Source organism: Mytilus edulis, chromosome 13, assembly GCF_963676685.1.
Source record: "Mytilus edulis chromosome 13, xbMytEdul2.2, whole genome shotgun sequence".
Taxonomy (NCBI): Eukaryota; Metazoa; Mollusca; class Bivalvia; order Mytilida; family Mytilidae; genus Mytilus; species Mytilus edulis.
The window spans coordinates 63,954,268-63,968,622 of NC_092356.1; the positions used below are offsets into that span (position 1 = coordinate 63,954,268).

A 14,355-nucleotide genomic window follows, 5' to 3' on the forward strand; every position below is an offset into this window, starting at 1 on the left:
GATGGATTGTACGTGATATTCATATGATGAAAAAATAATCTTTTTAATTATTTAATTGAGGTCTTGAGCTGGAATGTCAGTAACGTCTAGTAGTCATTTGTTAATTTACGTATCATTGTCATTTTGCTTATTTTCTTTTGTTACCTACTCGGACTCGGACTTCTTTAAAATTGCGTTTTACTATGCGTATCGCTGTGCGTTTTTAGAGGTGAAAGGGAGTGTTGAGACATGTTGAAACTGTCGCAATTTTGCGCCTGTCCAAAGTCGGGAGACTCTGTTAGTCTTTTTTTAATTTCAGATCATTTATTTAATTCGGAGTTTAGTATGACGTCCATTGTCACTAAACTAGTACGGCTTTTTGTTCAGGGGCCAGCAGAAACACGCTTTCGAGTATGGGATTTTCACGATGTGTTAAAGATTAATTGGTGGCCTTCGGTTTCGACTTTTCTGCCCTTTGGTCGGGTTGCTGTCTCTTTGAAACATTCCTCAATTGTTATAAAAGACCTATTCGTTAAGGCAGAAATATTACGACTCTATTATGTACTGCCTGCATAGATTCATTTGGTTGACGTCATTTGTTTCAATAAAATAAAATATTCAAATTTGTGTACACTTTTTTAATGCATTTTTCATTATGGAACAGTTACTCATTTTGTATTTTTCTTTAACTTTAAAATTACCAGAGCTTATTCAAATGACATAGTTAGTCTTTCATATGTTTGTAAATATCTGTCTAGTTGTACATTTTGTTTGCCAAGTCTACTGTTTTGCGACTTTTTGACTGATACTTTTTTTTTTATCAAAGTCTGTTGCTTAATGTGAAACTATTTTTTCGAGTTTTAATAATTAACGAAGTATCGTTTTATTGTATCGCTGAATTTTCTTGAGTAAATGCAAAAAATGTGCTATGTGAAAAAACTATATATAATATCATAGCTACAAAATCAAGTCATAATTATAAACTATTTTAAGGAGTCTTGATAAATAAAGGCAACAGTAGTATACCGCTGTTCAACATTCATAAATCGATTGAGAAAAAAACAAATCCGGGTTACAAGCTAAAGCTGAGAGAAACACATCAAATATAAGAGGAGAACTACGACACAACAGAAACACAACATTTTCTAATTATGAATTTTGCTGGACAAGCTTTTAACATTGATCCGTGTTAATTTCAAGCTGAATATTTCCCCTTTCCAAATGTTTTGTCCAAGTTCGCAATGTGTCTTTTCGCTTTCATTTGTATTCCGTTTGGTACATTGTCAGTGCAATTATACTTAAGCCACTTATATTTTCCTAGTGGTATATTATAGTTTCTTCCATCAATTTGTAGTTGTTCAATTTCAGAATCTATTTCATATTCTTGCTTTTTCCAATAAAGGGATAAATGTATGGGGTTGATATTGCGGTCATCTTTGCTCCTTGGTCGAATACTCCGCAATGCATCTTTTTCATATGTCTTGATAACGTTGAATTCTGTTTCCTTCTTGTACTTGTTAACCATGTCAGCTAGAAATAGTGTTTCTAAGGCTTTTTGAAGACGTTTAGCGCTTTCTTGTATATCCTTATCTGGGTGGTACTGATAAGCCCTTAGGAATCCATACGATTGCCCCTTCGGTAGAAACCTATTTCCTTCTTTGGACAGTTGATCATTTATCTCCTTCAATTGTGCTTTTATATCTTCTGTTCGTAGTCGCATGATAAATGGGGATATCCCAACTCTGTCGAATCTGATATTGTGTATCGCATTTATTTCATCCTCATCTGTTATGTCTTCGAATTTGGTATCTGTTTTATGTTTTTGTTCGATATCTGATATGATAGACTCGACTATTTCATCAACTCTTGCTCGTCTTCGTTTCAAGGGAGCCTCATCAATATTGTAATTGATCTCATCCTCAACTCTTTTTTCAAATTCATTTAACGAGTTACTTTCTGTCAGTGTTCTACAACAAAATATATAAGATACAATGTACGATAGAAATTGAGAATGGAAATAGGGAATGTGTCAAAGAGACAACAACCAGAACAAAAAAGGAGATAACAGAGTTTAGTTTTATAAACTATGACATTATATACATCAGTGCCCATAGAGAACCATGAGTCATTGCAGATTTTCACAACTTGCTTAAGGATTATGTACCCTTGTGTTGATTCAATGCTAAACATTTCGATATTTTATAGAAATTCCACAGCCTTTATCCTTGTACCCTCATATTTGTCAATTTGATGACTAATAGATATAGGATTATTGCATGCAGTGCTAGCATCGATTTCCGAAAAACAAGTTTATTAATGTAGTTATTGGTTAAAACAAATAAAAGTATGGACCAAGCCATGTACACCTTTTAGGGTGCGCTCGACTTTAGTGACTCAGCACGATGTATTTTGGAATTATCAGGTTGGTTAGAACATTGTGTAGAAAATTAACATTCGCACATCATATATAGACAAGCAAGTGAGTAATCTATGTTTCAAATTTTATAACGAAAACCTCTGTATTAAAGGCTGTGGATTTTCAATAAAAATCTTGGTTTATTTGCCACAAAGTACTCTTTTTCTAGTAAATGCAACGAAACAGTAAATAATCATGCTTTCCATCAAGTTTCCCCTTGGTATATGTACTAAATGGACTATCTCTATTATTCATTATATCTGTACATGCTGTAGTTTTGATACAATTGAAGATTGACAAATTCGTACAAAAATGTCTACAAAAGGGGTCGTAAAACTTAATCAATAATTATTTTTTTTAAATTTAGAGGAAAGCTTTAAAAACTTAGAAAACAGCAGGTAGTCAAGAAATTAAATTACCTTTTCTGATTATTATACACTGTAGGTATTAAGGCTGTGACGTCATTACTAGCGTATTCGATCATCTCGGGTGTTAATGGTCTCCTAGCCCATAACTCGCCATCTTCTTTCGTCCATTTAATCTAAAAATTATATAAAGATAAGTTGAGGGTAAATGTTCATCAGTAAAAACAAATATACCAATTCTTTAATACGAAAAGAGAGTTAAAAATCAGACTGAGCATATTTAATATGAAAACAACATTTTTGTAATACTTTGTAAAATTTAAAAAAAAACAATGATAAAATTCAGATAAAGGAGGTCATCTGGTAGGTAGGTGAATATAAATGCTGATAGCGATGCTGTATAAAACTTTTAAATAATTTTAATCGAAATATTGCTTAATAACTTCACTGTATTGTGTTAATTTATGACGACATTTGAGAATATTACAGCACACATTTTTTTTTATCGGAGGTTCTTCTTTTTTATTTGCTTAATGTTTGATTAATGTAGCAATTTATGTGTCCACAAATAAAATTATACCCTATGTTATTTTTTTAAAAGCACGTGTGTTAAAAAAAAGAAAAATCACAAAAAATACTGATCTCCGAGGAAAATTCAAAATAGGAAGTCCTTATTCAATGAATCGAAAGCTCAAACACATCAAACAAATGGATAACAACTGCCATATTCCTGACTTGGTACCGGCATTTACTAACGTAGAAAATGGTGGATTTAACCTGGTTTTACCGCTAGCTAAACCTCTCACTTGTATGACAGTCGCATTAAATTAAAGTATATTGACAACGATGTGTGAACATACATAATAGGTACAAATGTCTCAAATAGGAGTACAATATATATATAGCAATACACATATTTGTATATTTTTTTTAAATCGGTATAATGCAAATTGCAATATTAATTATGAATCAATTGTGATTTTTTAATCTTTCGAGTAGCTGAATTTGATAAATCCTAAAAGCCTTTAATTTATTTTAAGCCTTTCACCGATAAATCGTCATGTTGTCGTTTGTCGTTGTTTGTTATCTCATAATATGAAAACATGTATGAATAGATAACTGTAAGAAACTAGAATACAAAATTAAACACGGGCGAACATTGTTCTCATCGGAATACATATTTTTTTAATTAATCTATTTATAAAAATATAAAGTACCATGTTTATTTGAAAGTTACTTTCATAGATTACGACGGATAAATTCCAATCGTCGTCACGACAATCCTTTGTTCTCGAATTAAATACGACAGAGTAAGACATAATTACTGAATTCGTACGTACATTAGAAGGACGGCATCTGCCATAATGATACAAGTACCTGCATTTCCTTCAAGAGCATTTGATATAATGGGCGGTGTTTTGGTAGAGTTCGTGCTCCTCAACCATTAGTTTTCCCTTTTGTTTGTGTGAGCAAAACACTTACGATTCCGGAGTTAATCATGTATAACCGGTAATGTTTTATTTTTATTGTGACCGGAAACACCGTTTTGATGACGTATTATAAAATTGAGAAAGGAAATGGTGAAAGCGTCAACCACCCGACCATAGAGCAAACAACAGCATTTATGATAACGCTGAAATGAAATGAAAGAAACACCATAAATTGTTGTACCTAAGCCCTTTTTATACCATCTGCAGGTAAATTATTATTGTATTAATTATTCCCTGGCCTTTATATTATTATAAATTGCTTTTATTGTTTCTGTAAAGTCTTCAACACATATATAAACATGACAAACACATCAAAACAAATATTTATACGGCGAACCATTGCCGATGTATCTTCATATTTTTGTATCATTATCTGGGTATACAGCAGCACTATGAATTAATAACACTGACAAACATATCGTATTATATCTTCTGTAATTATGTGACACATAATTTATGTCACGTAGAATACTATAATTTAGGTTAGTTGGTTTTGTTGCATAAACATTGTATTTTTCATTGCTAAATACTTGTTTTGGTATATTAATCACATGCATCTATAGTGATTGAACAATAACCATTCCTGTTCACTTCTGCAAAGTTTAATTAACATTTAGTTTGTGCACGAACACGAGAGCTATTTGCTATAAAAACTATGGAAATCCTGTTTAACATTAATGTGTCATGTTATGGAATGCAGGTTTAACAATATTTTGTAATTCAATATAATGAGTGTTTTGATTAAGTAAACTGCGAACAAGAGTTGATGAGATGATTTAAGCAATATTTACTGCATATAAACCATACTTTGTCATAATAAATGTATACAAGAGTTGTTGGTATTATTACTGAGTAATTATTGGCTAAGGCAAGCAAATCATTGTAATTAAGTATTTTGCTGATGTCATTTACATATTAGTGTACATTATAACTGAAGTTGTGTTCTACAAGTAGAAAATTGTATTAAAAACCTTCTTTTTGTGTATTTGCAGGAGTACCTGCCACCTTTGTTAATTAGTAAAAAATAAAGATCCATCATCAAATATGTCACTTCTATCAGCCTCACTCAACACCTGGCTACATTTGTTTAGACTGTTTTATCAGGGTTTTTTTTTAGGGGGGGGTATAAAAGTAAGTGTCTGAAGGATCTACTTTGTATTATAGTTTCTCTTTCTTTTGTCGTTTCTTATTTTTTTTTTAAACCAACAAACCATTAATTTATCCTTCTGTTCGAGAGGTTCCGGATTGTCGCCATACCTTTGACATACATCGCATAATTTAATGGTAGACGGTAATCTCCGCCCTTTGCTTTCCTCAATGACAAGATGAGCCACCTGGAATATATATAGCTAGAAGCTTGTATTGCGTACTTAGTTACAGCTTTTTTACCTTGATTAATTAATTTAATGCATTGTTGTATTGTGAACTTTTCTTTGTATATACTTTTATGTTTGGACAATGTTATTGTATATAATTCTTTGTTATAATTCATTAGTGTATTATGACATAGTTGGTTTTGATTGCATGAATACACATCGTCAAATTTGATTTTTAAAGTAAGAACTTAATCGATATGTTTTGGCATTTTTTTCAGTATTTATTTTTGTAACAAAATACAAGGATCAATAAAGAATCTTTGTATGTAAATTATTGTGTATGATATCATTTGTATTTATACATTTAGAAAGAAATTTGAATCCACTAATAACTGCAGGGTGGTATTTTCCGATACAAGGCTTGTTCTTTTGACAAATTAATTATCTTTCTTTTTAATTTCAAATCCTAATACAAGTTTTTTAAAACGTACTGCTAAAATTACCTGATTTGAAATATATTATTTATCAATAAGAACATTTTGTTGAAATGAATTATTTGTTATTGTGATTTATTTTTCATAGCATTTGTTCGTAATATATGTTTTATTCTGAAATGCGCCTTTGACGCATGCAATTAATAACGTGTTGTTTTCATTTTTTAATTCAATTTTATCTCGATGCGTTCATTTATTCCACCCCTTCCCATTATCGTCCTATTTAATACAAACCTGTGTGTCAAACACATTTTCCAGTTTTATGCCAAACTGATGGTACAAAGCAGCACTGTCTCCGGCACAGGAATGTATGACCTTAAAATAGAAAATATAGCATCATTTAAAAAGTCATTTGGTTGCTAATTATATGTTTTCTAATTACACTAGATCCCATGTAAAAAAAACATATTGTTCTTGAGACAGCAATTCAACTAAAATTAAGTTAATCTTTATAAAGTAAAGTATACTTTATACATTCATAGGTTAAACACATAGAATTTTGTAATGTGTTAAGTAATGACTCTTTAGTATTGCTTTTTTCTCCCATCTTCCTTCCAAAACCTTTCCATTGCTTTTACTATAAAACCGATATCATTTTTTTTAGTTATTGTAACAGATCAAAACATGTACTTTCAAAATCAGGAAAATAACAGAGATCTAAGGATTGAGTCAGTAAATGTAAACGATACAGGGCATATTACCAAACTTGATAAATAACTAGTTTTGAAAATAAATGTACCTTTACTGTCTTTTCAGATTGTAATAGGTCTTCTAAATGTCCCTTCTTAAATAAGTCTGGATTAAGTTTAATATCAAAAAGATAAACTTTGTCATCCACAGTTCCAATCTGTAATAGAGTCAGAGGACCTTCTTTTCCCAAATTAACTCCTTCGGCGTCCATGGCTATGAAGTCATACTTAGATAATTCATCAACGATACGCAAACATATATCTGTTTCTGTAACTATCTCTACATTATTACTGGAGGCCATGACTCAAATCTGCGAAAAAAATGCAAAAAATTGTTATTTAAGTTAGACTTCACAAAAGTGTCTAAACGGTATGGCAAGTCTAAATGCCCACACCCTAGACATAACGTAAATGAATAGATTTTCTATATAAGTATGGTAAAAATTATTATCTTATGGAATCATACAAAAAACACAATTTTGAATATAAATATCAACCACCATACCTCCTAAACTTTTTTTAATATTTTTACATGTGTCCATCAGTTTTATTATGCGTTACAAATTGCTTTTAAAAAAGACAGAAGTACAACGTTGCCATACTTTTGCATTAAATGAAATTTTTAAAATGTAAACATTCAAACCTGTAACATTTGGTTGACAATGTTTGGCTATTAAAATATAAACTTTATTAGTTGAGAAAGTTTTTTTAGTTTACCAAAATGTATCAAAATTGCAATCTTCAGCAATTTTGAAACACCAAGTTAGATTGTATTTGTTTGAAGCGCTTTTCTTGATTACCTTTATTATCAACGCTTAGAGACAAGTCAAGATGTATCAAAATGGAAAGAGTTGAAGATCTAAATAACCAAAAACGACATATAGAAAATAGCCAAATCCACCTAAGGCCAACTTTCACTGACGAAATTGATAATATGGTCACAGTTATTGAAATAATTCATGGTATAAAAAACCTTTAAGTATACACATAAAACCCCAATACTGTCAATTTAAGTAAAGGTTTAAGGCTTTATTTTAATGGTAGATTGAATATATCTTCAGACAATTTAGCGCTATCTCTAACAGACAGATTTCCTGCTTTAAATTGAAACTTCTGTTTGGAATGAAATGTCACAACATGCAAGAAACCTAATATCGGAAATAAAAAAAAGGGAAAATAACTTGTGGAAAGGAAAAAAAGCTGCCGATTTTCAAAAATAAATAGTGATTATCAATGTCAAAAATTCAAATGTAATTGTGAACGTGTCAGAGACGACGACTTATTCTAACGTGTTGGATATTTTGAAGGGAAATTCATGGAAAAGTGTCATTGATGAATGATTTCTTATTTTTGAAAAATATATAATGTCCTTTGACATGTTTGATCTTAATCTGATTCCATCTCTGCTGTATATGTCTCACAGTAATTGATTATTAAATGGAAGTACAAAGTCTTTCTTTAGGAAAAGACCTATGACCTTGGTATAGGCATCTTAACATTTTATTCAGATTTCGGTTACTCGGAATGTTTATGTACATGCCTGATAGTCAACGTTTGGTTTTGAACAATAGACAAGCGTGTATAAAACATTACCGTTACCATGATATGCGAGCAAACGTTTATCTTACGCGTTTTAATTGATTTTCATTTTCCAAATCTTTATTCATTAAACATGCCCATAGCCCTTACTGCATAGTCAGCTATCAAAGGCCCAAAAATGACAATGTAAAAAAAATCTATGTAGACTTTATGAATCAGAAGAAGTAAAATGAATGCCAATGAAACTACTATCCATGTTATCATACCACTAACTCTTATACAATATACAATATTCATCAGAATCAAAATCAAAATGTTTAAAAATCGAAATTCAATATTGGCATGTTTACAAATTTCAATTTTCAAAAAATGTAAACTCTTGTTTTCAATTGATATAGGACAGCAAATTCCCCAAAATTATATACCGTTTGATTTTCTAAAAACTTAAGTTTATTAAATTTCAAAAAATATTGATTGTCGGTTTATTATAAAACTATTTCTCTTTTTTCAATATAATGTCAAATATATATGAAAGGTATAATACATTTTGTTAAAATCTATATCTTTAAATCTCTCTTTGTAGAACCCATAGATCGTTAACTGTTTATCGATTTTATTCGTGTTTGAATTGAACAGTTGTATTTAACTCGATAACAAAACGTCAACCACGATTCAGATCATTTATTAAATGGTGAATTTCCCTAAAATAAATTTTACTCATGACAGCATCATTTTTTTTTTTCATTTTCTACCTAAGGAATAACGACATTTCTTATGACCGTCACATAATTAGTGATTACTTATAACTACCAGTGATTTTAAGATAATACTGAAATACTAATATTACCAAGTAATGCATCATTTTACGTTGAAATGATTATAGTGTTTAAAGTTGATTGAATGGCTCTTCACATTTGTACTTGTTTGGCTTGATAAATATTTTGATATGAGCGTCATTGTTGAGTCTTATGTAGACGAAACGCGCGTCTGGCGTACTAAATTATAATCCTGGTACCTTTGATAACTATATACGTATACATGGGAAAATCAAGTGCATAGGCACTATCGGTGATCATTCATAGCTTTTTGATGGTATTTATGTTGCATTTGTTTGTATGGATATTTTGTTTTGTTTGTTTATGTTGGGGGGAGGGAGTGATGTTGATTTTGAAACAAAATTATACAAGTTAATAATTGTATTCAATATATCTGTGAAGAAGGAAATTCAAATAACACCTTTTGAAATCATTTTGTCATTTTGATGCAGTTATATACTTATAGACACAATTTTCAATTCCGGTTGAATTATAGAAAAGATACTCAAAATGCATACACATGAATTGTAGGTACACATCGTTTGGTTTAGGCAAAAGAAGGATATATAGCGAAGTCATTTGCTCAAACTAAATAATAATACCCAAACTTGCACAATAGAAGAGTGTTTAATATCTAATATGACAAGCTTCTTCAAAAGACATCTATGCCACTAAGGCAAATATGTTCGTTCGAGTAACAAATGCACACTTTGCATTGATCAGTATCATAATTAAATACGGTAATACAAAGTTTAAACGACGCTTGAGTCATCAGCTATACCTCTAACAGAATAATAAAATATACTTCCATACTCTTTGGTAACAATTCGTGTTCAATGGTGAACTTCGTTGTTGAATTGCGTTTTGTCCTATATTAGCAATGCGAGCTCAACAAATTGCATAATTCAGAATAGTGCACATTCGGTTAAAGATAATACAACTAAGAAGTTGTTGTTTAATGATATAAGCAAGGCAAACATCGCAATGGGGATATTTCGTATCGGTCAACCACACATATCTTTAAAACTAATACAGGACTTAATGATATCCACGATTTTTGTCTATCTGTTCCATTGTTTTAATAGGGACGATTTTTTAAAAGTTATCCGACCAACAATGGATGTCAAATGATTGATGACAAATATTTTCATAAGACGTCAAAATAAAAACGCTACTGTCTATGTGGTTATTTAAAAATATACTTATTCGAAAACAATTAACTCACCTATTTGGATAATCACATATACATACTATCGAATAACCAATTTTCTATAACCAATATTGACAAGTGTTCATATGTAAGTTTTTAAATAACTGTTATCTGTGTTCTGCATTTATCAAAGTATAGAGAATGAGATAGGAAAAAATGGAATGACTTTCTGGAAACCGGTTTTTATCCAAAACCATCCAATGATACGCCTGACGTCATTGGTTTATTGATTACTAAAACAAGAATGTGTCTGAGGACACGAATGGCCTTGCTATCAAGCTTGATGCAAGCTAAAGGGGATGGACGATAAACGGAAAGACAGATAGTTCAGGGTACCACTTAATGCTCCTGTTGTCTACTGCGGGGCATTATTTAAAAAATGTTTGTGATTATTTAATAGCATTATATATTTCTATTGTAAATAAAGTAAAATGTCAATTTGCCGGAAAAACAAACAAATAAATAGCAATACATTAGGACCTTAATTAATATCTTGTGTTGTCTTGTCTTGTACAATTTTCTGGTTGACAAGGTGTGAATTATGAAACAAATCCAACTTCGATTTTAGCAAATCGTTAAAACAATTATCTAAATTGCAAATATTTGACATAAACAAGTGCAAATTGGCTTTATAATAATAACAATGGTGTCAAGATGGAGATGAAAATGTAAGTGCGTATCATAAAAATCCTTAACAAGTTTTCTTAATTTATTTTTAGAAATGAAAAAGGAAAGACAGTTATGTTTTAAGTTCAACAATGATTTTGTCTCTGTGATTCAAGGACGGTTTAAAGGGAAAACGTTCGACGGACGACGGACGCTAAACATATGTGATTGATCACACTGAATAGAGATGTTCATATAACATTTGTCTTTGGAATATAAATTTGAATTATAACATTCTTATTCATGTCACAAATATTGTGTGAAGTATTATTTATATAATACATAAACTCAAAACAATTTACCTTGTCTTTTTGGATATTCACGAAACAAGACTTAATTCATCAGACGACAACATTTTCAATAAACAATATTGTCACGTTTCCAATTCTAAAGTTTAAAAAATGTATGCCTCGTCATCCAATTGTCGATATATAACTAATTTTAAAAAATATATATAGCTTGATTTTCTGTAAACCATGATATTTTAAATCCTGAACATTGATCCGCATAAATAAAATATACCTCTTTTGTTATTTGACTTTTAATATGTATTCAGGTATACAGATATTTTGTAAATGTATATCAGAAGTACATACTATGACGTCAATCATTTTTAGAAAAGCGATATTTTTTTCGACCTACAAATGAACAAAAACATACATGTATAATGTTTTGTACAAATTATACTTTAGATAACAATAACAATCTGCCCAAAATTTGAATACAAGTCATACAACAATTTAAAATATGGATTTTGTTATAAAAGGTAAAACCACATAAATCCTGGACCCCAAGGAAAATTCAAAACGGAAAGTCCCTAATCTAACGGCAAAATCAAAAGCTCAATCGCATCAAACAGCACACATCAAAAAATCACTGTTACACACTATATTTTATTTTTATTCAATGACAACAAAATAAACCTACACAATATCTAGAGACAGGAAATGTTGATAATACATGCATGCATGTTCATAGTAAATAGAAATTAGCCCCAGTGACAACTCTGAACAGATACTATGAATTTGTCTCAGTCACTTTCTGATAATAATAGTAATTGGCAACAGTAACAATTCTAGTATAACAGAAATTGACCCATTTGACATTCAGTATGATACAAATTGTAGTTTGTACAAGCACTTTTTGTACAGATTACAACTTGCACAATTTCTTTTGACAATTATACAATATGATAACATGTACACAGCATACAGTGTATGTAAAGTGCGGATCCTAAAATATCATTTTTACTGTGTATGCCATAAATGTCTAATGTAGAATGATAAATAAACAGACGAACTTTTTTTTACTTTCGAAGAAAATGAAGAAAATTAGTTAAAATGTATATGTTCAGAAATACATAATACTAATAAAACAAAGTAAGAGATGCGAGCGGGGTTTTATTGCGCCTAAAGCCATCCAGCTTTGAAATATATACCAAAATAGGTGAATATTTATGACATTTCACGAACAGATCGTGCAGGTGCTTTATAACTAACAGGTAAGATGTTGTTGCAGTACAAAATATTCATTTTAATACAATTAATAAAGTTGTATAACGTAGAATATGTTTTGTCATTCAGTTTCTTCATATTCAACTAAATTCCACTATGATGATTTCGTAATGCTAGTCATGTTTACTGTCGAATAATGATACTATTATTTCATTTTTACTGTGGAGCGAATCATTAGTACTGTATATGCGGTGCATTTTCACTGTATAATTTTTTATTTATTTTTTTATCTATTACAGCTCATTTCTTTAAGCATGTAGAGCAAGACTTTAGTTGACTTGCTTGTTTTTCTTTTATTGGATAATCGTTATGATAACACCCAATTTAATTCAAATATTAAAAATACCGGTTAAACTATCATATGCCTAATCATATTGTTTAAAAATGTCAATCTTATTTACAAAGTTTGTATAAACAATTAAACAAACAAAGCAAGCAAGCCAACCAAAGTTTTGCTTTGCATGCATTATGAACTTAGCTGTAAGGCCTTAATTTAGTCGACTTGCTCAAACAATAGATAAAGTAAGAGAAAGATTTGATAAAATTTAACTTACGGAGGAAAGTTTGGTTTTAAAACACTCTAATAAATTCAATAGAAATAACATTTATTTCAAATGTATTCCATTTAGTTTCTTATAAAGCGTATAGGGATCTTTATCCTTTTTTTTATCCATTTCCATGACACTTCACCACTAATTACGTACATCTTGATATAGATTGAATCTTTGTTTTCCCGTTTAAAAGGTTTTACACTGGAGCCATTTATAACTTGCTGTTTGGTGTGAGCCAAGACTCCATGTTGAAGACCGTATGTTTACGTATAATGGTCTACTTTTATAAATTGTGACTCGGAAGGAGAGTTGTCTCATTGTCACATATGGCTCAAAAACGAAACGAGACGGGATAAAAAGGTATAAAAAAATCCACACTACTTTTTTAATATATGTATAATGGGCTTAATATGATTCAGAATAGAGTAAAATAGTGGGTCGCATTTGGGTATAAGCGTGACGCCGGATTGCCGATTTTTTGCAAGCGTGACAGGTGAAAGTCAAATGATTGTGTCGTGAAAAACGAGAAATGAAGTCTAGCGGGACACAGGAATCTGACAAAACAATAAGCGGAATACGGGAATCTGCCAAAACAGTAAGCGGGATCCGGGATCAGAACCCCCCCCCAATGAGACTACCAGAATAAGATATTTGTGTATATCAATCCTATTGTTACAGTCATGCCTTCAATAACAAATGTATCCGATGCATGCATTTTTTTTTTATATTTTTGGTCCCTTTTTCAATTTTGAGGGGTCCAAATTTAAAGACAAAAGTCCTTTAATATAGATATTTGGGATTCGTTGACATGCTGAATCTAACCGTGTATCTAGTTTGGGGATTTTTTGTCTAGTTGCTGAAACAGCCTACATAGAGTTCCAAAAGGTCTAAAATCAACAAAAATGAATTGTAGCAATCATTTCGTGTACAATTCAATAACCCAAATGTGTATGGTTTTACCTCTGCGGTAGTATCCATTCGCGGATCTAGAATTTTTCATTTTGAGAATCGCTTTTGTTACAGGTTTGAAAAGCTATATATTTGATGAAGAATGAATGAGGAGTTTGTATTTCAATTTGAAAATACATGTATCATAAATCCTAAAGTCATCAACTAAGTTTTTTTCGTTTGTTGCAAGTGCATTTATCACATAATTCTACAATAAAAATTCCTCGCATCTTTGAAAATTCTACATTAATAATGACTGCACTAACAGTGATAATTCATCGCATCTATAGCTAAAATGGATCGCTTTCAATAATCGATATCCTATATTATGATGCTTTTATAACACTTATTTGAACTTTAATG

The 14,355-nt window shown here is 30.7% G+C and overlaps 1 protein-coding gene across 2 annotated transcripts; it reads right to left on the minus strand.

The window, feature by feature from the left end:
- Positions 1-600: 600 nt before the first annotated feature.
- Positions 601-11,394, minus strand: LOC139499921 (uncharacterized). Of its 2 annotated transcripts, none has more exons than XM_071288560.1 (6): positions 11,282-11,394; positions 6,800-7,060; positions 6,295-6,375; positions 5,462-5,584; positions 2,815-2,936; positions 601-1,946 (listed from the first exon to the last, which is right to left on the minus strand). In XM_071288560.1, exons 2-6 carry the CDS (start codon positions 7,049-7,051, stop codon positions 1,175-1,177), a joined length of 1,350 nt encoding a protein of 449 aa, XP_071144661.1. In that variant the 5' UTR covers positions 7,052-7,060; positions 11,282-11,394; the 3' UTR covers positions 601-1,174. The 2 variants fall into 2 exon arrangements, with proteins under 2 accessions (XP_071144661.1, XP_071144662.1); XM_071288561.1 differs by lacking the exon at positions 11,282-11,394 and adding an exon at positions 10,329-10,428 and having other exon boundaries at positions 1,054-1,946.
- Between the last annotated feature and the right edge of the window lie 2,961 nt (positions 11,395-14,355).